We start from the raw sequence: 23,347 nt of genomic DNA on the forward strand, positions 1-23,347 counted from the left end.
TGACCGCGATCTTCGCGTCGTCCGACCATTGTCAGCGCCAACCAGGGCCCATTGGTCACCGGTAGCCTGGGCTGCAGTCGCCTCTTTACGATACCTCAAAGGGAAGATGCATTCCAATTATTACTTCTTACTCGACCGCCGGTGACAGTAGAGGCAGTCAAGGCAATGTAGGCCCCGCACCACCACCTCCTATCCAGAACGCTCTGGGTAGAAGATCGGCGGACGCGGGTCTGGAGAGACAAGTCCGAGGAGGATGTCCTATTGGGCGTCGTGCAGGCTCGAGGGTCGGGTGTGACGCGGCGAAATGTTAAGCACGCGATGTGAGATCTGGCAGTAGCGTGATGAAACGGGCTCCGCATGGACCCCAGTAATAATGCACCAGAGGAGTAATTCTTCTCCGGCCACATGCCCGGCATTTGTTGGCCTCGGTTGTGCGATTGGCTCAAATCTCAACGGGCATTGATTAGGTTATTGGGATACCATTGTCAGATCTAGCGAGTCGGGTCTAGGGCTGACTCGGATGCGCTCGCTTGTGGGTTAGTTGGCGAAGTCAACTAACCTAATAATGGGGAGAAACTTTCTGGAATAACGATGATCATCATGGCGGTGATGTACTCGTAGTACACGCGCTGGAAACCCATTACAAGCTAGACCTGTCTTGGTTTAGTGATATTTTTCAAGTGCCGACAGAGCAGAGCCCCGGCTGGCATCGAGCCTCCGAAGTAAAGATCTCGACCGAAATATCCTTCATGACTTCTTAGTCGTAGGAATAGCTGTCTGTAACAGCAGCAGTGCCGTTGAGCATCCTTGGGCCCTGGGAGTCGGTTTAGTACACGGGCCCCCGATCGTCGGCTTTTCCATACCTGGAGACTAAGGCATGTTCGGATCAGCTCCGTGGCCACAAGATTGAGTAGACATGCTCAGGTCGTCTCGAGGCAAGGCTTCTTGCAGCCAATGGAGATACACATCGCCATGGAGCGATCTTGCAGGGATCGTTGGGGTTGGCTGTAGCTCCATAATAATTGAAGAAGATTACTACTGTAGTATATACTCCGTATGTAGTTTCCGGTAAATGCGCCCCTCCAAAGCAGACGACTCATGTAGCTAGGCCTGGACCGGCGCAGACGAGCCCTATGACGAAAGACAAATAAGTAACACAACGAGATCTCGCAACGCAGCCATGCCATCGGCGTCATGTCGAATGTAGTTAGTACATGCGCCCATACCGTTGGTCTCGGAATCTCCGATCGCGAGCCTTGGCTTATGCCCCAATGTGGACACCCGATGCAAGAACCTGACTGGTTTCCATCCGCCAGGGCGACAAAAGGGCCCAGCGGTTTCACCATCGTCGGGTCCATGACTCCTTGCGGCCAGGCTCGGCTGTTGTTCATGGGTCATCCTTTTTAACTTGCAGCCTGCCTTACGCGTCCACCGAAACAAATTTCCTTTCTCGGGGGCGCGCGCCCTATCATTCGCTCTTGGTCGGAGGGCCGCTTCAACTCTGTTGGCAAAGAGAAAAGGAAGGTAGTATCTATTAATTTTGGGGCGCTGCGGCTGTGCTGCCCTTTTATTTCGTTTGCCCTACGCCCTCCGAGCAAATCATCGTGGAAGAAATGCCCGTTGGTCATAATTTCAATGCGAAAAGGGGCGGCGGCCACAGCCAACGTCAACACTGTTCGTGCGACGTTACACTACTAATCACGCCCAGTATGACTGTATCCTGATATGCCGGTTAATGCGACTGCTCGCCATGCAAGACGAACTGAAACTCGTGGAGTTCCTGCGCCGGAAATAGATCTGAGTCCGATAATGCAGCTAGATCCTGGTTGATGCGAGTTCATTTCTAACTGCTCAATCGCCTACGCGCAACACCACCCGAATGTCGACGGCCCTAGCCTCTCGAATGCAACATGCCACACATGTCCGCCCAGACCGCCCGATGATAGCATGGCAGCCGACGGAGGCGCACCACGCCCGCGCAAAGGTTTCCTTTGTTCGATCTCCTCGTGCGTCAATGACCCAAACATCCAGGTTGGGAAGCGACTCGGCTCCTCGCGTGGCGGATGGACTGGATGAACGTGATACCTCCGGCGGTGCGGACATGTTGGCGAGAGCGGCCAGTGGGACGTTTCGATATGGGAAGGATTTATGTAGAGGGTGGCCCGGTAGACGCGTGCAGTGGTACAATCTGGATGTCGTAGACTGGTCCTTCTCAGGGCTCGCGCTAGGGTTTTGGTAACATGGGGATCCCAGCGGTGGACGGCACTCGTGCGCGGAGATGAAGCGCACGTTATACCTCAGAGGCAAAGAAATCATAGATGGGGACGTGAGCCCGGCACTTGAAACCGAGAAGGACATAGATGCCTCGTCCGCAACCATGATGTCCTGGCTGTTGGGGGTTCGGTAGCCGTTCACGGACATGTGCAGCGCCTTCAGATCGACGGTGGCCGTCGTCTTCGCCGCATCCTTGGGCAGTGTGAACGCTTCTGCGGTGATATCACCCATCCCAAGCGGCGTCGACTCCATTGCCACTCTGCCACCCTGCTTGATTCGAGCTTTGCTTGAGCTGCACAACACCTCATCCACGGGGACCTCAAACCACCCTTTCTGCAAGGGTTCTAGTGTAGTCGCATCGCGGGGAACTATATCACTGTTGATCCAGCCCATACATGTCTTGGCTCCTTCCGAGCTGGATAAGACCCGTCCGACAATGCATGCTTTGCTCCACCAGCTCTGGCCTTCGTACACAAATCCTCCGTAGAGATTGATCGTCGACCCCAGCTGCTTAATTGCATCGGGGTCATTCTCGAGGAGGGTAGCCATGAGAAGATGGCTGATACCCTCCCCCGGTATCACAAACCCGGATAGCCAGCTCCGAGAGATCCAGCCCAAATCTTCAGCCTCATGCTGATCACCAGTTTGAGATTGCGCGTTACGGAGCTTGAGGTGCCGTCGAGATGGCTGGCGGGTGTACATTTCTTCCTTGGCCAGTCTCATCGCCGAAACATCCTTCGGGGTCTTGTCTGGTCTCAGGCTGTCACCAGTGCGTACCCTAGGAAGTATAGGATTCTCGCTGCTCCCCAGTTTAGACTTCATGGTGGCTTTGAGGGCGTCCATTCTCGGCCATGCTATGTTCTCCGCAAAAACGTAAAGTCCTTCCAGTTGCTGCCGAACATATGACGAGTTCAAGTCGCACTCCCAGGCGGATCGCAGATCGGCATGCGAGGCAGACGAGCCACGATGGGTGAACGTCTCGAGCAGAGAAAAGTGATGGGGCTTATCAGGTGGCCGAGAGCCGTCCAAAGTCGACTCGGATTGCGACGAAGCACATGTGATGTCGAGACTATCAAGGAAACGGCGGACGACAATCAGATCCCAATTCACCTTTCCATTCAGAAGTTTATCGAAATTGTGCAGCTCCTGCACCGTGATCGGGACACCATGCGGATCGTGCAACATCCCGACCCGAACAAATGCATCCAGACGCAGAAGTAGCTCGGCCGCCAAGAGCAACTGTATCAAAAGCCATTTTCTCTCCATGCCAGGGTGGACCCAAGGCTCCTGTGATGATCCGTCGGCACACATTTTGAGGTCAAGGCAATCTCCATCCTCATGCGGAGGTGGCTCCCAGAGCACCTGGCCGGCCCGGTAGCGCCATTCGGGCAGAGAGAAATCAATCCATGCTCCAGGAGTGGACAGTACCACCGTTAATGTTTTGATCTGAAATTTGAGACTCCGCGATTTCGTCTCTATGGCTCGTGGTGGAGGATGCAAAAAGTGGGTGTAGAGGGTATGGTGAAGCTCCTGTGAGGACTCAATATCCAGTATTGTGTGGGTTGACCCGTCAAGGAGCATGTCATGGCGAAATTGCCGCAAATAATTCAGACGTTTGACCAGAGACCGGAGATTGATGTCTCGGACTCCTATACGTTTCCAGGCGGAAGGCCCATCACGGATGAGCCGATGACGGTCATATACGGCACCGCTGCGACATTGGGAGTAAGGATCATTATAGTGTTCCATCAATGTAAATGCTTCCGTCGCCGGAAGCGTGGAGATTCGGCGCATGCTTGGAGGCGTTCTAGGCTCTGGAGGGCCATTGTATCGAACAAGATCCGCGACCGCAAGTTCAAGAAAATGCCGGAATCCCACTGTGCCCGGCTCCTGTCCATTATTGGACAACATATTTGGGACCTCGAAGACTCCAACGTCAAAAGTCGCTCTTTTGGGACCACCGGTCCGGTGCCAATCATGCAGCCGAATCGGCACTCCCCCTTTCACTGCCCAATCGTCTGGAACTGGAAGATGTGCATGAAGTGTGCACAGTGTGAATGATGCATGGGGCAATAGTTTCCGGTCCCGCAGGTGCTGGATAGACGGATTATGATCATCCCAGGGAAAGATAACCTCCGGATACCAACGCCCGTGCTTGCCTTTCTCCAGCAAAAAGTGCGGCGCGCCTGATAGAAGGGCTTTGACATCATTTTTAGTTAGCAATTGATGGTCTGGACGAGCCGAAGATTCGGTATCTCCTGTTTTCGATCGGGTCGCAAAGTCCAGCCGATATTCTAGATAATCCTGGATATTCCCAGGCTGCTTTGGTTCGTCCTGGTCACCAGTTGTAGGTGACATGGGGGTGCGCCCTGTATGGGAAGAGGCACCACTTGTGTCGTGTCGATGGGCATCGCCGCTCTTCTGCGACCCTGACAACTGGCTGGCCTCGACCCGAGAAGAATGCCCGTGGCCCTACAGTGCATTAGCTAGGAGCTTAAAGAAGAACAAACTGCACGCTCACATGCTCCTCGGAAGTGATGGCCGGCAATGGCATGCTATCACTCCGCCTCCGGAAGAGACCGTGGAGTATTCCCTCGTCTGGGGATTCATCCCGGTGAAGGTCCAGGTGGGGTTGGTGGATATATCGATGGAATTGTGAGGGCCTTGGTGTGTCGGCATTGGCACCGTGAGGAGGTGCTGCATCCGACTGGGAGCGGCGACGGCCAAAGAAAGACATCGCCGTAAGTTGATGGTCCAGTATGGCCGTGCAGTTAATTTAGCCGGGCTGTGCGATTTGCACTACTTTACCCAGCTTCATTCTTGAGAGGATCAATCACAGGCCACGCAACCGTGAGGTTTCTTCTCCGGGCATGCCAAATCGGGGTTTCGGCTGGTGGCGGAACCCAAGGAACGGGGCGGCGAGGGCCAAAGTACGGCCCAACGGAATTACAGTAATTGGAGGAACTTCGAGTATGGCCGAGGTCTGGCCAGCAAGGTCCAAGAATGTAAAGAAGGAGCAACAAAATGCGAAGAGAAGAATGGAGCCTCGAGTGGCTAGTCATGACGTTTTCCTTTCTACGACCACAAACAACGCCCGCCATGCTACCCCCATTATGTACGGAAAGACTTTTACGGTCGGGCAGTCATCGCAAACCAGATTTTGATTGATGAAATTAATCATGATTTACAATCGAGTTCCTTGGCTCGTTCTTTACGCGTGCAGGTGGAAGAACTCCAGAGCAGTCTTGTAACCACGCTCGTATTCCTTACGCACCTCGGGGTCCTCCAGATCCGATCGGGCGGCCATGAAGCCGTGGATCTGGGATGGAAAGATCTCCACGTGATTGGGAACCTTTAGGGCGGCCTTGAACGCGTCAACATCCTCGACCGGCTCGTCCTTGGAGGCCAGCATGGCCATGGGCACATTCACGTTCTTCGCGTCGTTGGCATCGACCATGGCCGGGTGGCACTGGATGGCGGACTTGAAGATGGTGTTGTCGGCGCCGACGGAGAGCGTCGCAATCTTGCCGCCCCAGCAGTAGCCCAAGATGGACCACTGGAAGCTGCCACCCGAGGCGAGCTTGTTGGCCTCGGCCACAACCTTCGGGATCTTGGAGAGAGTGTTGGGCGGGGCGGCCTTGGTCTGGAAGAAGTTGCCCAGCTTCTCCTTCTGATCGTCGGTGGTGGGCGGATACCAAGAAATGTCGGCCGGGCTGCCCTCGAAGAAATCGGGAATGAACACACGGTACTTCTGCTCATTGGAGGTGGCCAGGATATCGGCTCCCTGGATAGTCTGGTCAAAGAAACCAAAGATGTCTGGAGCTCCCATCAGCCGGTGCCCGGTTCGTCCTTCTATTGGATGATCACTCACCGTATACGATCAGGATAGCCTTGGTGGCCGACTCGGGGCCGGTCACATCTGGAAAGGGTCAGTGGGTTTGTTCTGGTCGTTCTATGCGGTACGTACAAGTCTTCAGGCCATTGATTTGCTTGTACTCCCCCTTGGCCTGGTAGCCCTTGGAGACGACGGGCGGGATCCTGCACACCGGAGTGGTCAGCAACGGGTTAATGGTAGCAAAGGTGTCACGCACGAGCAGCAAGCTTTGCTAACACCGGACATGGCTGTCGAGGAGCAATGGACGGGGCGAGTAATACGGGGAGATAGTTTAGACGAGGCGAGGAATGTCCTTCGCAGGGGGCTAGTCAGAAACGGTCTGTACTGCATGAGAGTAACGCACAATGGAAAAGCAAGTCACCACGAAGTCAAGGTGAACTGGGATGTATGTTTTAGAAGGGAGAAGAGAGGGAGAGAAGAGCAATGAAGTGGGAAAGAAGGACTCCGCTCGGTGATGTCATCGGGATCTTCAGTGGTCATATCTTGCGACCGAGGGGAAAGTGAGTAAGTGAGAGCGGACGATGGGACGGGTCCATAATAATAGGAGTAAATCAGTTACTTAGGGCTAGGTGACCCCTATAGAGAACATAGGATAGGGCATGGGTAGCGGTGATGTTGCGCCCGTGGGTCTGGATAGGGAAATATATACCTCTCTTTGTTTACTCCCGCCACCACCACCACACATCCATCCATCTAGCCACATTACTTGTGGGATCACGTCGATCAACTTGGTCTGATTGAGAGTTGCATCAGACAAGACATGAACTATTGCGAGATACGAAATCTGAAGGTCAGGGGAGACTATCAGATTGGATGGAGGCTCGCCTTCAGAAGGGAGACAGGATAGCATGGTGCTACCAATCTGTTCACTGGAACTAAATGTAGGGATATGTCGTCCCTACATTTATATGTCCCTACCCAACATTGGATGCTATCTGCGAGATTCACACACTCTCATCTGATAGATCCAGTGATGGGCCGGCGGCAGTGTTAGAATCTCCCTCCCCAGGGGTTGCCCTTTTCACTCCCCCCTCTGACCATCTACTCGGTACTCACCACGCCATTCAGCCCTGGCAGCAGTCCCGATCGCCGATCTCCCGGCCCTCGACACGCCCTCATTGCTTCGAGAAGATCCGCACCCACGCCTGCCGCAAGCCTCGTCCAAAGCCACATCGGCAGGACCCGACGCGGGTGACGATCTGTTGGGGGTGGAGATGTTCCAGGGTGCCACCTTGCATAGCCCTGGACAAATCGGCTGCCAACCGATGGCGATGGGTGCAGTGACGATCGGTGTTTTTTTTTTGTGTTTTGGAATGCGGCTCCTCGACGCGTACGACCAGGCCAGACCCGCACACTATAGATTTTCATATTACGGAGGACTGGCCGTCGGGCTGGCACTGAATGGAGCCCGGATGGCAATAATATTAATCCACGCACCGTGTGGAGAAGAGTCGATGTCTTGCAATAATAACCAGGAGGGTCAGTTGACTCCAGACTAGACCGGAGGTAACCCTATCTCACCCTGTAACCGACTAACTCACCCACTAACTATGGGATGCATTCCATGGATGCAAGCGACGAACAGGCTAATCGTTTCAGAAGAGGCAACGCTGCAGGCAAGGCCAGATCGTGGGTGGAGCCCGTGCAAACCACTCCAATCACTCTAGGATCGGACTAACCTAGGACCAATCGGCGGTGTCTCACCGGCTCGGTTACTTTGGAGGGGCCAAAAAAGAAGGAAAAAAAAAAAGAAAGCAACACCAAGGGAGTTGCCTGACATGCCGGAATGGCTAGAGTCTAACTACATCGGCTCTCGCGCCCAGACGCGGAGCGAATGAGATGGCTTCCTGCTCGCTTGCCGCTGCCCGAGCACCCATGGGTCTCGTATTCTGGCCATTCCCCGGCCATGTCCGTGCGTCTTAACTCCTGATAGATAGGGGAGGGAGGGAGAGAGAGGCAGAGAAAGAGAGACCAGACCGGAGAAAGTTGCTAATCTAGCAGAGCCGGGCAATATCCGCGTGTCTTGTCTGGCATTCCTAGCGCAGTAATAGGTAGTGGCGACTTTTTGTTTTTTTTCCCCCTTCCCTTCGCGTAGTTACTTCGTAGTTGAGTTTCTTTTCTCGCTTGTCAGATGCAAGGAGGCGAAAGAAACAAAGTAGTCCCCCAGTGGCGATCAGATCTCGATCCTTCTCTTTTAATTTGAATATGACTCGGATCGGCCAGCCGGAGGACAAGACCCAGAGCTGTCAACCACGTTGCCGCCCCTCGCTTTCTTTTCTTTCCTTTTCGCTCCTAGGCTAGACCCGTGTGGACCATACCTTACACATATATCCTCCCCCCCCCCTCCCCGCGCTGTTCCCCTTCGGCGCCTCTTCCAACGCCACGCTATCTCTACCACTAATCTATACACTGCCGGCTGCGGTGCTTTCCCTTCTACTTTCTTCCTCCTCCCCCTCCCCTTTTCTCTCAGCTTACTCTCACTTTATTCCCTCAACCATTCTCCCAACCCTTCCCACAGGCTTTTCTGTGCGACTTCTACGCCCGTGACTTTCCGTTCGAGATCATGCACGTCTCGCGCATTCGGTGGCCGTGACATCTCACCCTGATCCCCGTCGTCGGGCTCGTCTCAGTTCGCGGTTTCACCACCATCACCACTACAACGCGCAGAGGCTGTTTGACCGCTGCCTCCTGAACAGGCTCGTCTGCAACACTCTCCACTACCATCTTGCCCGCCAGACTGGGCTTACGAGTATTCCCTCCGATCGCAAATCCCAGCGATCGACGGCCGCCCCTCCTGGATCCATCTAGCCCTTCTGGGGGCTTATCTGGAGGTCGAGATTGGACATTGGGCCACTCGTACGCTGCCTCTACCAGCCATCTATCGCACCCGCCGTCGCTCGGCGACGCTCCCGATCTCTTTGCCGTGCGCGATCCGTCCGCCAATCTGGCGACCCTCGCAGCACCGGGCATGAGCACCGCGCTAGACGCGCTGGCAGCCCAGCCGTTGAATGCGCGCCGTGCCGGAGCGCCGACCCTTCCTAGCTTTGAGCTGCCGCCGCCGCCGTTCAACCTCGCGGCGACGTCCAAGTACCCTTCGCAGTCCAGCCAGCCTGCATCACAAGCCCCAGCCAGCGTCGGGAACCTGCTCACGCCACCCGCCACAAACCAGTCCGGGGAGAGCGCCACCCCATCCCACGCGCTGGCACCCTCCACCGGGGGATCCTCGGATCTGCCCCCATACTGGTCCAACCCCAATCCGTACGCAGCCGGCCCGCCGCATGCGCAGGCCTGGGCACACGCGGTCTACCCAGCACGAAGCTCCTTCTCTCCACAGTCCGGCCTGGTCGGTCGTGCCTCGTCCATCACATCTCCTCCTACCACCGACGGCCTCTCGGCCCATGAGGTGCCGTCGATGTCTTCATTTCCACAGCCACTCCCTGCTCCTACCTCAACCATGTCTCATATGGCTGGCGGAATCTACCCACCCGCTACCTCTCCGCCGTCGCTATCGGCCCATGACCCGTACGCCCACCACAAGGCGCAATCCATGTACGGCGCCTCTCCGCCGCTGATCAGTCCGCACCAAGGCGGATACGCTCACCTATACGGGGGTCCTTCTCCCGTGGGGTCGGCCGGGCTAGGTATTCATGCCCAAGGGCGCATGCCCTCACACAGCCCGTCCACTGGACAACCACACATCGGCTTTTCTCGCCAGCCGTGGCCGTCGTACTCTCTGCCGGCCATGAATGGTCCAATCATGACAAATGTACACAGTCCGAACACCCCCATGTCGATGATGGGAGGCATGCAGGCAGGCCTGTTGCCCGGGTTCAATAGCGGCCATGTTGCGAATTCACAGCACATGTATGGCGCCCACCAACCGCCGCATGGCATGCCTGCTCCGGCGGCCGATCGGCCGTTCAAGTGCGATCAATGCCCGCAAAGTTTCAATCGCAATCACGACCTCAAGCGACATAAGCGGATCCATCTGGCCGTTAAACCGTTTCCTTGCAAACACTGTGACAAGAGTTTCTCCCGCAAGGACGCATTGAAGGTACCTCTTTTCTACCCCCCCCCCCCCCCCCCCCGGCCCCTTTGGCGTAACTTTTTTCTTTTTGGTGTGCTGACTCCCTCTCACAGCGACATATTCTCGTCAAGGGCTGCGGCAAAGACGAAACCGATGATCGAAACCTGAGTGGGACTGCCGACGAATCGGTCAAGAGCAGCGGATTGAGTGAGGACGGGAGCCCGATCATGAATGGACATGTCTGACGGGTTGGACCGACCTCGTTTCTACATTTTGTGCATTTCCATCTCTCACAAACCTCCATTCGTGTATGTATGTGGAGACCACTAAGATGGAGAGTGTATCTACAGTACAGGCCTCGGGAGTCGGGGTTTGATGGCTTTTTCTTTTTTCCATTTATTGTTTGGCGAAGGGTGTGTTGTTTGTGTTTCTGGCATTTTGGGATGATTTGTTGATTTGATCTTCTGTTGGACTACTCCATGCGCTTGTCATTAATTTTTTTAACAGCCTGATATCATGTGTGACGGATGTACTTATCCCCTGTTTCTTCTTCTGTGATTTAACCGAAGCGAGCGATGAACTGATAGCCCGGTGTCTCGGCTACTGGTGTGTTTTTCTCAGGTATATATGGCCATTCTTGCATCCTGTTCAGACCCACCCAGCCGGAGAATTTCTAGAACCAGTCGCCTTCTAGCGTAGACAACGGTGTACCACGGTGGCTGATCCCACCATCCCCTCCAACCCCCAAAACCGCCTCTATTGAGCACTGGATCGGGCAACGTGCCCCAGTTCTCTTACTAAATCGAGATCCCGACCGCGACATGGCGGTTTCGCTTGAATAGACGCCTCCACTGCTTTTGTCTGGGCCTGATGCAGCCCGGAGATTTTATTTGGGCGAACGGCAAGTCTGCCAACATGTATGTACAACCGGGCCAGAAAAATCGACTTATATGTCAAACAGACCCCTTTCAGACATATAGAAATACGATTGTCCGCGAAATTTCCTTCCTCAATTGTATACTTGTTCATCATGGTGTCTTGCGGGTTGAATCTCAGCGCCATCCTTATACTCCTCTTCTTTGCTCGCTTCGTGGAGCAAGCCGCTGCGTTGCGCCAGCCGTCAGTGGCCATCAATGCCAGCATCGACCTTGATCTTCTTCCCTGGACATATCACATCCCCAATAGGGTTCAGAACAGAACTAGTCATGCTCGATTTGACATCCAGACACCATCCAGAACCCTTAGCCTGGAAACGTTGCTCAGTTTGGACGCACCACAGATAGATGTCGTGAACGCATCCGTCTTCGACTGGTGGTACTTTGACGCCGTGTCGGATGCTGACCCCGGCGATTCGCTAGTCGTCACCTTCTTCACCTCGTCGGCAGCTGCATTCCCGTTCCTGAGCGCGAACGAGTCTTCCGTTCTCATTGCGTACCTGTGGGCATCGTTTGCCAATGGCACCGTCTTTGCGGATTTCATCCCGGCCACCGTGGCCACCGTTGTCGGCGGAACAAGCAATGTGTCCAGCACGGGCCAGTGGGCATCATCGGGCTTCAGCTGGGCCTCTCGTCAGAGCAACCTGTCTCAGTATGCGATCACCATCAATTCGAAGGAAATGCAAGTTGACGGGCGGTTTACTCTGACTTCGGTAGGTGATGAGAATGCATGCACTCTACATTGGTATAGATCAAGTATTGACACTACGAGACAGCGTGCCCCTCTTCATCTGCCGTGTGGAATCCAGGAAGGAACAACTACTCTCGAGATCGCACCCCATATTGGATGGGCTAACCTCGTTCCCGAAGCCACGGGCATGGTTGACCTGACAATCCATGGTTCGCCGCTGAGGTTCCAGGGCCCCGGGTATCACGATAAGGTAAGGACAACATCCCTTTCACGTCCTGTCTTCCCATTCCTAACAATAGTCAGAACTGGTCGGATCGCCCTTTCATGGAATCGGTCCGGAGCTGGTACTGGGGCCATGGCCGCCTGGGACCGTATTCCCTTGTGTGGTTCAGCTACCTCGCCCTGAACGACCCCACCAACGCAACCTACGTGAGCAGCTACGTCGCCAAGGATGGCCAAGCGATTGTCTCATCCTGTAATACATCGCTTCTCGAAGTCCGTCCGGTAGGTAGAGTGGGAACTACCGGTGGGCGATACCCACCTCACGTTGGGGATGTCCCAGAAGGATTCCGACTGCAGTTCGACTTGGGGACAGAGGGTTTGCTGAAGGTAAACGTCTCTGCGGGAACTGTGGTTGCAGGTGATGGAGAGTATTATATGCGATGGACTGGAAATATGACCGGGACTATCATGAAGAGCGAGAGTGGACAGCAAGATGCGTGCGCTGCAGGTGGCACGAAGGCGCCTCCCGTCTCACAGCCCTCGTTGCTGGCTGGAGTTGCAGCATTCGAACAGTTTGCACCGGTAGAATAACGGGTTGATATGTAGACTCATGTAGACTGTAGACTCTGTGTGGTCTTCGACATGTGGGCCTAGGGATATTTCTCACTGATGACATTGTTCAATTGGATATCGATATTGCACTAAAGAGATAGAGGAAAACCACCAGTAGAAATTGCCACAGTTTAAGCAATTCCAGAAAAAGACAAATCCAATCAAGGGGTATCTCGCGTGGCGCGCGAAGGGAAGGGGTTCATCAAAGAGCACGTAGAAGAAACTAGTGAAGCATTCTCCTGTCTCTCAACCACATCTAGTTCATCTGGGTCTGCTTCCACTCATCTAGCAGACCACAGTAGTCTTCCGGGCCGTACGGATAGAAGCATTGCGCCCACAGGCCCTGCTTGCGCTCGGGCGACAGACCCAGGTCGCGGAGCAGGAAGTCGATGTAAGGAATAGCATCGAACACAAAGTCCGGGTTACGGCGGCCAAAGCCCGCTGGGTAGCGATACTTGCCAAACTCCGAATGCAAGGCAATCTCCCAGGCGAGATCCAGATCAGAATCCTCTCCGCCAGCCTTGCCATCCGAGATGGTCGCGCACAATGCAGGTGGGCAGCGCTCGAGGGCAGCGGGCGTGAGTTGACCGCCGAAGTAGGCTGCGATCCACAATGCCTGGGTTTGTGCGACCAGGGTCGTGTTGAAGTTCATGGTCACACCCATAAAGGCCAGCGAGCGCTCCTTGAGCAAAGCCAATGGCACCATGAACCGCGTCAACCGGAACGGGTGCGGTACGGCCGCCTCTGCCTGGTCATCAAGGGGTCGAAACTGAGGATTTGGTCGAGGCTGATCGCGGAGCCGTGGGAATCGGCGCAGGATCTCCTCGTCGGCGGCCTGGACGAGCGCATCATCCAGCGGATCGGCACTCCACGGGAACCCCAGCTCGCGGTCGATGCCCTCCGGCAAAAATTGCAGGTTGGGTGTGGAGCGCCAGCCCGTCGAGCAGATCAAGGCCGTCGTCAAGAGCGTCTCACCGTTGGACAAGTGTATTGAATGGTCGGAGAGCCGGTCCAGGTCGGCAATGTGCACCTTGATGGTGCCGTTCTTGATCAATTCGAAGAAGTCGGTCGGGTAGTTAAGGATGCTGATGGACGTGGCCATCCAGAACGGACTCACCCACGGCTTCAGCTTCTTCATTTCCGGGTGGTTGTCGTAGCCATTGAGCTGCGCCACGTCGTTCGCCAGAATTGACCAGAACGAATCCACGATCTTGCGTCCCAGCCAGGTGCTGTGCAAAAAGCTGCGCACACGCGTGTACCCATCCGCGTCTCCCCAGATGCAGGGGCTGAACCAGGTCAGAAAGCGCGTCGTGACGAGTTTCTCCAGCCACTTCTTCAACGGGGTCACATATGGTGGTGCCATCCAGACGGGACCGTGGCCGGACTCGCGGATGACCCAATCCACCTTCATTCCCGCCGTAGCACATGCGTAGGCCGCATCCCATGCCGACTTGGTGCCTCCGAACACTGTTGCACGCTGACCGGGTTGAAAGATCTTCGCCTCATTCTGCAGTAGATCTCGACAGTGGAAGAGCGGTGCACCAAAGCTCGTCTGGCCCGGAAATGTCGGCAGATATGCTTGCGACGTGATTCCCGTGGCAACAATCAGTTTCGCGGTGTCGATAATTGTGGTCTTGCCTCCCTGCGACACAGCTAGCTGCCATGTGCCATCCAAGTTATGCCGGGCGCTCTCCACGCGATGCTCCAGCCGAATCCGGTCGGTGAAGCCGAAGTGGGCTGTATAAGCCTCCATATATTGCTGAATGACCTCGCCTGGGATGTGTTCGCTCGTGTGAATGCCAAAGGTCTCCTCGTCCATGGGGAAGTCACTAAACTCGTAGGTCCCCAGCATGTTATTGGACTTGAGACCTTTGTACAGTCGATCCTTGGCCCAGACCCCACCGACAGAATTGGCGGCTTCCAGAAGCAGTACATTGCTGCTGGGGTTGACCTCGCGGTAGGTCTTGACTGCGACGAGCCCGCTCCAACCTGTGTGTGGAGACCGGTCAAAAATAGGGATGTGGAAGAAATTGGGAAATGCTCACCTGCGCCAACGACCACCAAGTCAACGGACTCCATCGTGAATGGAGGAAGCTGGTGGTGTTTCTTTGATGTCGGGAAGGACCAAATAACGCAATGCGACCAGGGTTTAGTCCACGCTATATACCCGACCAGATGCGCCGAGTGCAAGGACGGCGACAAAGAAAGAGAGTTTTGGGCGTCTTACAGCCTGCGCGGGTCCGGGGGGTGGGAGACTACTGGAAGGAGACTGGGAGAATCGGACAAGTCCACTATTGGTGGAACTGTGGGATTCCCGCGCCGTTTGGCGATTCTTAACTTGCGCATGAGAATCGTGAGCTTCAACTGTGAGCTGCCCGCGTCTGATTGGATATCTGGACGGGAACACCCCCGGCATAGTGGACAGCCCTAGGCATGCAATCGGTCTAATTCGACCAGACTAGCCAGCATTAGACGGGATCGTAGCCCGTTTGGCTTCTGCCCGTCGTTTGATCTGTTGCCAGCCATGCTGTCCAAACGTCGGGTCTGGCCCTCCGATCGTTACCGTTTCTGATCCTTTTTGGGGCGTGAGTTTAGCGGCTCCCCTGCCGTTGCCCTACAATTCACTATGAAGCGATGTTCATTAATTATTCAAAGCCAAACCGGTTCGAGAAGGCTATTCAGTCAGGAAGCTTCATGCGGCTCCCCTAATCTCAGTCGGGATCGTAATGGAACTTGGACACTATCGAGCGCCTCGGTTCTGCTCTGTCCAATTATGAATGGCCGACTGCTGTGTGTCGATGATCATATTTGTACAAGAGTCTCAAAGGTTCTTTTTACCCCTGGCCCTCGAAAACGTGGTAGTTTACCGCACTGTCCAAAAGATCGCATGTCACCAACCATACTCACTCAATTCAGGTGCACACGGTCCGGGTATGGTTACTCCAGCATCCAGATCTCACCTGGCCCAGTCGGTGCCATGAATCTCGACCAGGCCCTGACCCGGGCGATCTGAGCATCTCCGACTGGATTGCTCGAGACAATCTCCGGGCAGGCTGATCGGCGCCTGTAATCTGGCGGGAAATCGGCCAGCGGGACAATCGCAATTGGATATCCCGTGCATGTCCCTGTCATGACTGGACTGCCGGCTATGAGCAGTTTTATTGCTTTCCTGTATGTCTCTGGCCGCACTACACAAAGGGAAAGGAAAAGTCTGCCGCCCTCGCCATCTCACATGAACGGAAAAGATTGGCCCAATGGACGTGGCGCTTGAACTAGTATGTAACCGATCCTACAGGTATCTGAGGTTGGACAAAGCCTACCTCTACCCGGCCCTGGCAAACTGTAAGACCATCACACTGCCGTCGTCCAATGCCGATCGAGCGCTGAAGAGGCAGCTCACTCTGCCGGAGCGGCGTCGGGGGGAAACCCACCGTGTAGATTTCGAGAAACTGTCACCGTCTCAATAATGGTCTCGATTTTTACCCGAATGCCTCATTCCATCTTGGAGTTGCGAGATAAGGCCCTCTCCGTAAACCGTTTGAGCCCACCAGAAGGCATTGTGTCGAACAGTGGATGTTAACGATGGAGCCCAAGACCGTGACAGAGGCCACTGACCTGTCATAATTAGTCTTCACGTGTTCGGATCTCCATTCTTTGATGGATCTTTAGCTCTGCAGATAGCGCAACGCCCCTCTGACGGCGGGGGTTCCATAACTTTTTTGATTGGTGTTTATAAATGAACTGGGGGGTATGCGGCCTTGCTTCTTTGTCCGTCCTAGTTCCAATGACAGGGGTCAGGACGAGGGAGACGAAGTCACCGAGATACTAACTTGCTGCTGTCACCACACCCCTGTGTGCTAGGTTGGCGTTTAGTCTTTATCTAGACAATTCCCCGGAGATGGAATTTGTCTCTTCATTGTTAACAACTCTCCAAGAGAGAAAGAAACACCGTCCACAAATAAAAAGATCCCCACATTTAGACAACCATGGGTGACTTCGTCACCGAGGCGTTCACCCTACTGGGGGTGGCCATTGTGATCATTAGCCTGCGAATTGTTGCTCGCTGGACCATGGTTGGCCCCAGTAATTTCCAGGTCGACGACTATCTGATGCCATTCGCGTGTGTAAGTGGCACTGGCAGAGCGATGCAATACCCTAGCTGACAACCGCTTGCAGGTGGTGTACGGATTGGAAACTGGTGCTGCATACATTGTGGGCGCATGGTTCAAAGGCCTTGCCAACAATGCGATGACAGACGAGCAGCGGGTCATTCTGTCTCCCGACTCCGAGGAATATCGATTACGCATTGGTGGATCCAAAATTCAGGTGATCGGCTGGTCCCTGTACACACTCCTTCTATGGTTGCTCAAAGCATGCATGGCAATATTCTACTCGCGATTGACGTGTGTCCCACTACCATATCCGAGAAAGCAATGACTAACCTCCTGAGTCAGTATGGGCCTGGCAAACATGCGAACTCGGATTCATATTGCCTATGGCTTGATCGCCGTGACCTATATTGCCACGGTCTGTTCCATTCTTTTTGGGTGCCATCCGATGCACAAGAATTGGCAAATCAACCCTAATCCTGGTAGTCAGTTCCAACCAAAGCCCCTCTGCATGCCCTTTAACTGACTCTACATGTCTAGACCATTGTCAACCGGCTGTGTCCAAGATCGATATTTACGTGACCGTGGTCCTAAATGTTGCCACAGACGTCTATTTGATCAGCATTCCTGCCCCAGTGAGTACCGACATCAGTTGAATTGCTAAGATCTCTCTAAAATTATCTGAAAATAGATGCTTTTCAAGGCCAGACTTCGGTGGCGCGAAAAGCTTGAGCTTCTTGTACTGTTTAGCGGTGGCCTGTTCGTTATGATGGCTGGTATCCTCCGCTGTGTTCTGATTCTGACGGTGGGTTTTGCTCTACATAACTTTGAATTTTAATCTGAAGCTTCAATAGGCTGGTGCCAATGGTGCTGAGCAAGCTGGCAGCTGGGCCTGTCGCGAGACATTTGTCGCCGTCGTTATCGGCAATATCCCGATGATCTACCCATTAGTCCGTCGCGCAGCCCGCCGGGCCGGGTTCTACTTCACCACCCGGAGCGGATCTCAAAGCTATCCTGCATATCCACTGTCAGATGGCGACGCAAGTAACAACGGATACGCTAAGCGCAAGAAGTTCCGCCATCCCCTGTCGATTCCAGCCGACACGCAATGGAACACCACAAGCGACGAACAAATGATCTTGCCGACATCGAGACAACAGCCTCCCACGTGTACCGCTGGTGATGGAGATTGGGACACCAATAGTCACACCAGTCAGAACGCCGGTATCAAGGTAATTCACGAAACAATCGTTCATAGTGCCGAGAAGGGGTCACGATGATACAGAGCCAATAGTGAAACGAGGTGAACGGAATCAAAACCAAAGAGATGAGAGCACCATGTCAACCTTTTCTTTCACTTTTCTTTTCCAGCTTTGTGGGCTTTTTGGACTATGGCGTCGAATGACCACCTTGGGGGTTGAACATCTTTTATACCCGTTTTCTTCTGCGCGCTTGTCTTTGTAATTTTTCTCTTGTCTTTACATATAGGGAGGCTCAATTGAGGCCCGTAATGAGCAATGTACTAAAAACTTCTATACCTATATACCCGCCCCCCAGTGGGGTCTTACAAATATGGTCCTATATAGCCGTGTTGATGTATGTATGCCTTAGGCATTCTTTAGAGACAATCTCCAAAATGCCGTGAATTCCGAGACCCACAATTACCTTCCCCGCTTAAATTCCGCCGGCGTTGCAATCCATAATTCCGTACCCGCAGAGTGTATGACCCAGTCGCAGCATGAAAGAGTGTCAACAGTGGCAAGCAGAAACCGGAGATCAGGCATTGGTGACTGGCCATGACGAATCTCCAGCACAAGCAAGTGATCCTTCGCAGGACCAAGATGCGAGCCGTGTAGCCCTTAGCGAGCCTCAAGCAAAAAGACCGAAAAGGGGGAATTATGTCTCCAAAGCGTGGTTGGTGCTCAAATGGCGATTTTGTACAATTGGAACTCTAGCTAACCACAGTCAGCGGTTACTGTCAGAGACGAAAGATTAAGGTAGTGTAATCACCTGGAAACTGGAGAATCACGCAGAGTTGCTAACAAGTCATATTTTCTTGATCTAAATAGTGTGACGGAGGGTCTCCATGCCAATCATGCATGCTAAAAGGAAGAGATTGTCAGAGGAAGACAACTGACATGCGCGGAAGATGGCGGGAGACCAGCAGACGCTCACATGAACATAACAGGTCAGTCGAGTCTGCCTGAGCTTATAGCTGCTGTTTTATTTTGAGAATCTGCCAAGACTGAGAGACGACTTAAAGGAGCACCGAAAACGAACTTCTATCCCGAGTCAGTCGGATTGAACATCATCTGAGCTTGATCATGCGCCCACAAGCTCACACTCAGAACCACCTTGGAGACACTTTTACAACCCCCACTGGGCCGGGTGGACAGCAGCCGCTACAGGATATTCCAGCTGGCAATTCACTTACACGAAGTCAAGGCAGCACTTCTTCGCCTCACGTGCCCACATTCTCTGGAGAAACATCCTTAGCACACAACATTACCATGATCGAAGGCCGGTTAGAGCAGATGGGAGTAATATATGAGAGGTTGCGATCTACTTCTCCAGGGCACTCCTTTGGATCCCATTTGACACCGTCCCCGGAGGCCTTATCTGATCATACATTAGAGTGGAGGCAGACAAGCTACGTTCGCAAGGTACTAAACTTCCACGGGGTTGTGCCCGATAAAGAGCTGTGGGGAGGTTTCATGCGCACATTTTGCGAAGAAGTTCATATACTTGTTCCGTTCCTACATATTCCTACATTATGGATTCTCTACGAAGAGACATGGGAGAAGCTCTTTGACTTCTCCAAAAATGATCATCTAAACAGTGAGAATCGGATCCAGGTCGCTCATATACTCCTGTGCCTTGCCAATGGAAAATGTGTCGAGTCTTCGCGACTGAATCTGGGAGAGGAGCAATACTCGGCTGGTTGGAGCTTATATAGTGCGGGAAGAGATGTATTTGGCGATCTTCTCGACAGTTTTCACGATGGTGATAACCAGATCATTGTTTTGCAGACCATAACCTTGATGGTAAGGGCCCCAAAACTTCTCTCCATGAATAAAACTCGATTTTGATTTTTTGGGCCCAGGTTGTATATCTCTTTCGCCTCGATGCACATGGCCCAGCCGAAAAGGTTTTGGCTCTCACCATCTCGCATGCGCAGCATATTGGGCTCCACCGGCGCAAAGTGGTCGATGGCATGGGAACCTTTGAGAGCGAGATGTGTCGCCGCCTGTGGTGGTGTATCTACCTTTTGGACCGTCGGCTGGCTATTGAAACAGGGCGTCCATTTCTAATCCAGGACGTGAATGTCGATGTCGGATTTCCTCAAGATGTGAGTGACGAGTGGCTTCGAATATGCCACGACTCGCAGTCTTCGGTGCCCAATGCAGCGTCGGGCGCGAATATTTCATCACCAGTGCCGTACCTGATCGCCATGACTGCCTATTCAACGGTTATTGGGAAAGTCTGGGAAGCCTTATATGGCGCTTCTACGACCGAATCCACACCCAGCCATTTTATCAATGAATACCTGATGCATCTGATCACTCAGTCTCAAAAAGAAATCCAACGAGAGTTCACGTATGACCCTTATTCTCCGACAGAGTGCAGGACGGAAGGGCTGGCTTGGTGGCAGGTGAAACAACAATTGATCATGCGAATTGTACGTTCATCGTACCTGAATGATCTTACTTCCAAATTATGCTGACCTATTTTCAAGCGGTGGTCTGCGCTTCATCTGCTAATCCGAAAGCCAATGCTCCATAGAACGCTATCTCACCAACAATCATCCTCAGAAACTATTGAGAATGAAGTCATGTGCATGAATCTGGCCCGGAGTATCATCGAAGACTTCAGCAATGTCCCCGAGGAACACCCCAAGTACACGTTTCCATTCCTGCAATATCTGACTGGCGCGACTATAACTGCGTTGGGATTAATCATCAAGCAACCTTCATTTAAAAGTGCCTATGGAGATTTGACATTGGAGGCGGCGAGATCGCTAGAGAATCACTGCCGGATGACATGGGTATCTGGTAGAATGGCCCGAGCTGTCTGGAAACTCAATCAAATGGCAACTGCAACTCTGGGCACTGTCACTCGAGCCTCTCTACCAAGCGAGGAGAGCCATCATAGTATCGCAATTGGCGCTACAGGATCATCCATGCTTAATGGAGCTCGATTCAGATCAACATCGGAACTTCCCGACCATGAAAGATCGAGACCTGCCGCAGGAGAGCGGCATCCAGAGGCAGCTGCTCAAAGACTGATGTCTTTTCCAGAAGAATCGCAAAATGCACTAAGCACTCAGGAATCTGAACACAGAAGTCCGAAGATCGGTAGCCACCATATCGAAGAGTCCTTGACAGCATCTGATACATTGGATCACAACCAAGATAGAAATTCCAGCTCCCGAAAGGCACCATCATTTGGATATGATGGTGGATATAATGCGGGCTTACATAGTGTTGGAAGTACTGTCCATGCTTCACCTATTAGCTCTCGCCGAATCGACACGCTAGAGACAACAGTGCCTGCTCAAACAGTGCGTGACGCAAGATTATCGGCACCCGATCCAAACGCATGGCTGCCTGGAGAGATGATAGGTGGCGGAATGGAATGGCTACAAACCTTGTTTACAAATGACCTGGATACTTATCTCCCTCCGGTCTGGGATTGATGTTTGTCGCGGACATTAAAGAAAAGAAGTTCTTGAACCTTTTCATCTTAGCTGAAAATTGATATTGCACGGAAAGGAACATCCACGTAGTATGAACTACAGAATGAGCATAAGAAGAACGATATCATTAACTATCGCAAGTTTTACGGAGGACGGCCAGTAATTGGCCTCAAATTTTAGGGTGGATTGTTTAGATTCTGCTTTCTAGCGTCTAGGCTCATTCTGTATTCTACGCTGGACGCTAGACTTTCCGTGTAAGCCCCGTTCATAAATCTAAATTTCTTATCTCTATTCACGCACAAGAAGAAGCCTTTAGGAAACAACAGACTCCGTGCCAGTTCCTTTAGCAATCATGGGGCTTCGCTCGCGGATCCTATGGCCATATTTGTAGAAGATAAAAGGAATAGGAACGAGGACCGTCTCGACGAGAGCGAGTAATGTCCCTGCCCAGTTTGCCCCCAAGGTGTGGTACATCTTAGAACCGGCAAGGGGAAGAACTCCAGCTAGTCCGTAACGAACAATCGAATTGCCGGCTAAAGCTGAAGCTGCATATACGGTGTAACTTCCCGCCATGTAGTTGATTGAATAGATGAACGTCAAACCATTCCCGAGTCCGAATGGAAGACCGGCAATTATAGGGCAAATCCAGTGAACGGGTGGCCGTGCGGTCCAAGCAAACCAAAATTCACCGACTGGAATCAGCACACTTCCGATACAGACGGCAAAAACCGCAGCCTCTGGAGCTGGCCGTCCTGTAAGTCGATCGTGCGGGTGCTTGGAAATAAATTTTCGAATCACGGGCTCTAGCACAACAGCTAATGCAGTGCCTGTCCCGATACCACAATAGCTCAGCCCAGCAAGGCCTGCAGACCAACCACGAAGCTCTTGGAAAACAATAGGATAGGCCACAAAACACAGGAAGAGAACCGCATAAACTACCCCAACATACAGGTTCCAGAATACACTTTTTCGAGAAAGTAAATTAGTTACTATAGTCGAAACATATGCGTAGAGAAATTCTGGAGAGAGAAATTTACCATATAGGCTCAAAAACGATCATTCGGAATGGTCGGATCATGTTTGTCTTCAAGACATGAATCCCTGTCACATTATGGTCAAAACGGCACCACCACCTTTGATCACCGGTTTTTTTCCGTTTGAGTTTTGTCTTTTGTCGTAGGAGAGCCGGTGCATAGGTCTCCTTGACCAGAAACATCAAGAGCAGGGAAACTCCAGTACAGATCATGACAAGCCAATTGATCCAACGCCAGCCGAGATACTCATACACAAAACCACCGATTATGGGACCTGTGTATCCAGCACCCAACTTAGAATTAGCCATGCACCGTAAAATTTATTTCGCCGCGGGAATCATACCAAGAACAGGCCCGTTCATAGTTCCAAGGCTCCAGAAACTTAATGCCAATGCACGATAATTATCGTCTGTAACATCCGTTACACTCCCTGGTGCACTTGCAATCATTGTTCCCCCGAAAAAACCACCGAAGAATCGGCCGACAAGAATAGCCTCGATATTAGGCGCAAGAGCAACTGGCAATATAAGAAGCCCGAAGGAAAAAACCGAGATGAGATAAATCGGTCGACGGCCATATATCTCCGACAAAGATGAGAGGATGACAGACCCTAAAGCAAGACCAAAGAGATTGGTTGTTAAACCAAGAAGTACGACTGTCTTAGAAGCAATTTCAAAGGTTTCTTGCATTCCGTCAACCCCTGAGGTGTACATGGTAGTATATATTACTCTGCATATGGGTTAGTTGTATCACCCCATTTGGAACAGTAAACACTTACACTATCGTAGTTGAAAAGGACATAGACGCGACAATGAAGCTCCGATACCATACCGACCACGTTCGTGGGTTCTC

At 52.8% G+C, this 23,347-nt stretch overlaps 7 protein-coding genes across 7 annotated transcripts; 4 read left to right on the forward strand and 3 right to left on the reverse strand.

Moving 5' to 3' along the window:
- Window positions 1-1,851: 1,851 nt before the first annotated feature.
- On the reverse strand, window positions 1,852-4,068 carry PFLUO_LOCUS3349 (uncharacterized protein; the record flags this gene model as incomplete). Its single annotated transcript, XM_073780586.1, has 1 exon — window positions 1,852-4,068. One exon carries the CDS (start codon window positions 4,066-4,068, stop codon window positions 1,852-1,854), a length of 2,217 nt encoding a protein of 738 aa, XP_073637426.1.
- Window positions 4,069-5,485: 1,417 nt separating this feature from the next.
- PFLUO_LOCUS3350 (uncharacterized protein) lies at window positions 5,486-6,394 on the reverse strand (the record flags this gene model as incomplete). Its single annotated transcript, XM_073780587.1, has 4 exons — window positions 5,486-6,090; window positions 6,146-6,193; window positions 6,242-6,312; window positions 6,366-6,394. The coding sequence occupies 4 exons, from the start codon at window positions 6,392-6,394 to the stop codon at window positions 5,486-5,488; spliced, it is 753 nt and encodes a 250-aa protein (XP_073637427.1).
- Window positions 6,395-9,137: 2,743 nt separating this feature from the next.
- Window positions 9,138-10,441, forward strand: PFLUO_LOCUS3351 (uncharacterized protein; the record flags this gene model as incomplete). The annotated part of the gene is made up of 2 exons (XM_073780588.1): window positions 9,138-10,223; window positions 10,310-10,441. The coding sequence occupies 2 exons, from the start codon at window positions 9,138-9,140 to the stop codon at window positions 10,439-10,441; spliced, it is 1,218 nt and encodes a 405-aa protein (XP_073637428.1).
- A 785-nt stretch (window positions 10,442-11,226) lies between these two features.
- Window positions 11,227-12,635, forward strand: PFLUO_LOCUS3352 (uncharacterized protein; the record flags this gene model as incomplete). Its single annotated transcript, XM_073780590.1, has 3 exons — window positions 11,227-11,844; window positions 11,908-12,072; window positions 12,126-12,635. 3 exons carry the CDS (start codon window positions 11,227-11,229, stop codon window positions 12,633-12,635), a joined length of 1,293 nt encoding a protein of 430 aa, XP_073637429.1.
- Window positions 12,636-12,912: 277 nt separating this feature from the next.
- PFLUO_LOCUS3353 (uncharacterized protein) lies at window positions 12,913-14,735 on the reverse strand (the record flags this gene model as incomplete). The annotated part of the gene is made up of 2 exons (XM_073780591.1): window positions 12,913-14,645; window positions 14,702-14,735. The coding sequence occupies 2 exons, from the start codon at window positions 14,733-14,735 to the stop codon at window positions 12,913-12,915; spliced, it is 1,767 nt and encodes a 588-aa protein (XP_073637430.1).
- Window positions 14,736-16,642: 1,907 nt separating this feature from the next.
- PFLUO_LOCUS3354 (uncharacterized protein) lies at window positions 16,643-18,045 on the forward strand (the record flags this gene model as incomplete). The annotated part of the gene is made up of 6 exons (XM_073780592.1): window positions 16,643-16,780; window positions 16,833-17,059; window positions 17,111-17,250; window positions 17,306-17,400; window positions 17,457-17,570; window positions 17,620-18,045. 6 exons carry the CDS (start codon window positions 16,643-16,645, stop codon window positions 18,043-18,045), a joined length of 1,140 nt encoding a protein of 379 aa, XP_073637431.1.
- Window positions 18,046-19,979: 1,934 nt separating this feature from the next.
- Window positions 19,980-21,051, forward strand: PFLUO_LOCUS3355 (uncharacterized protein; the record flags this gene model as incomplete). Its single annotated transcript, XM_073780593.1, has 3 exons — window positions 19,980-20,444; window positions 20,502-20,916; window positions 20,969-21,051. The coding sequence occupies 3 exons, from the start codon at window positions 19,980-19,982 to the stop codon at window positions 21,049-21,051; spliced, it is 963 nt and encodes a 320-aa protein (XP_073637432.1).
- Between the last annotated feature and the right edge of the window lie 2,296 nt (window positions 21,052-23,347).

The sequence above is a fragment of the Penicillium psychrofluorescens genome, assembly GCF_964197705.1.
Source record: "Penicillium psychrofluorescens genome assembly, chromosome: 2".
NCBI lineage: Eukaryota > Fungi > Ascomycota > Eurotiomycetes > Eurotiales > Aspergillaceae > Penicillium > Penicillium psychrofluorescens.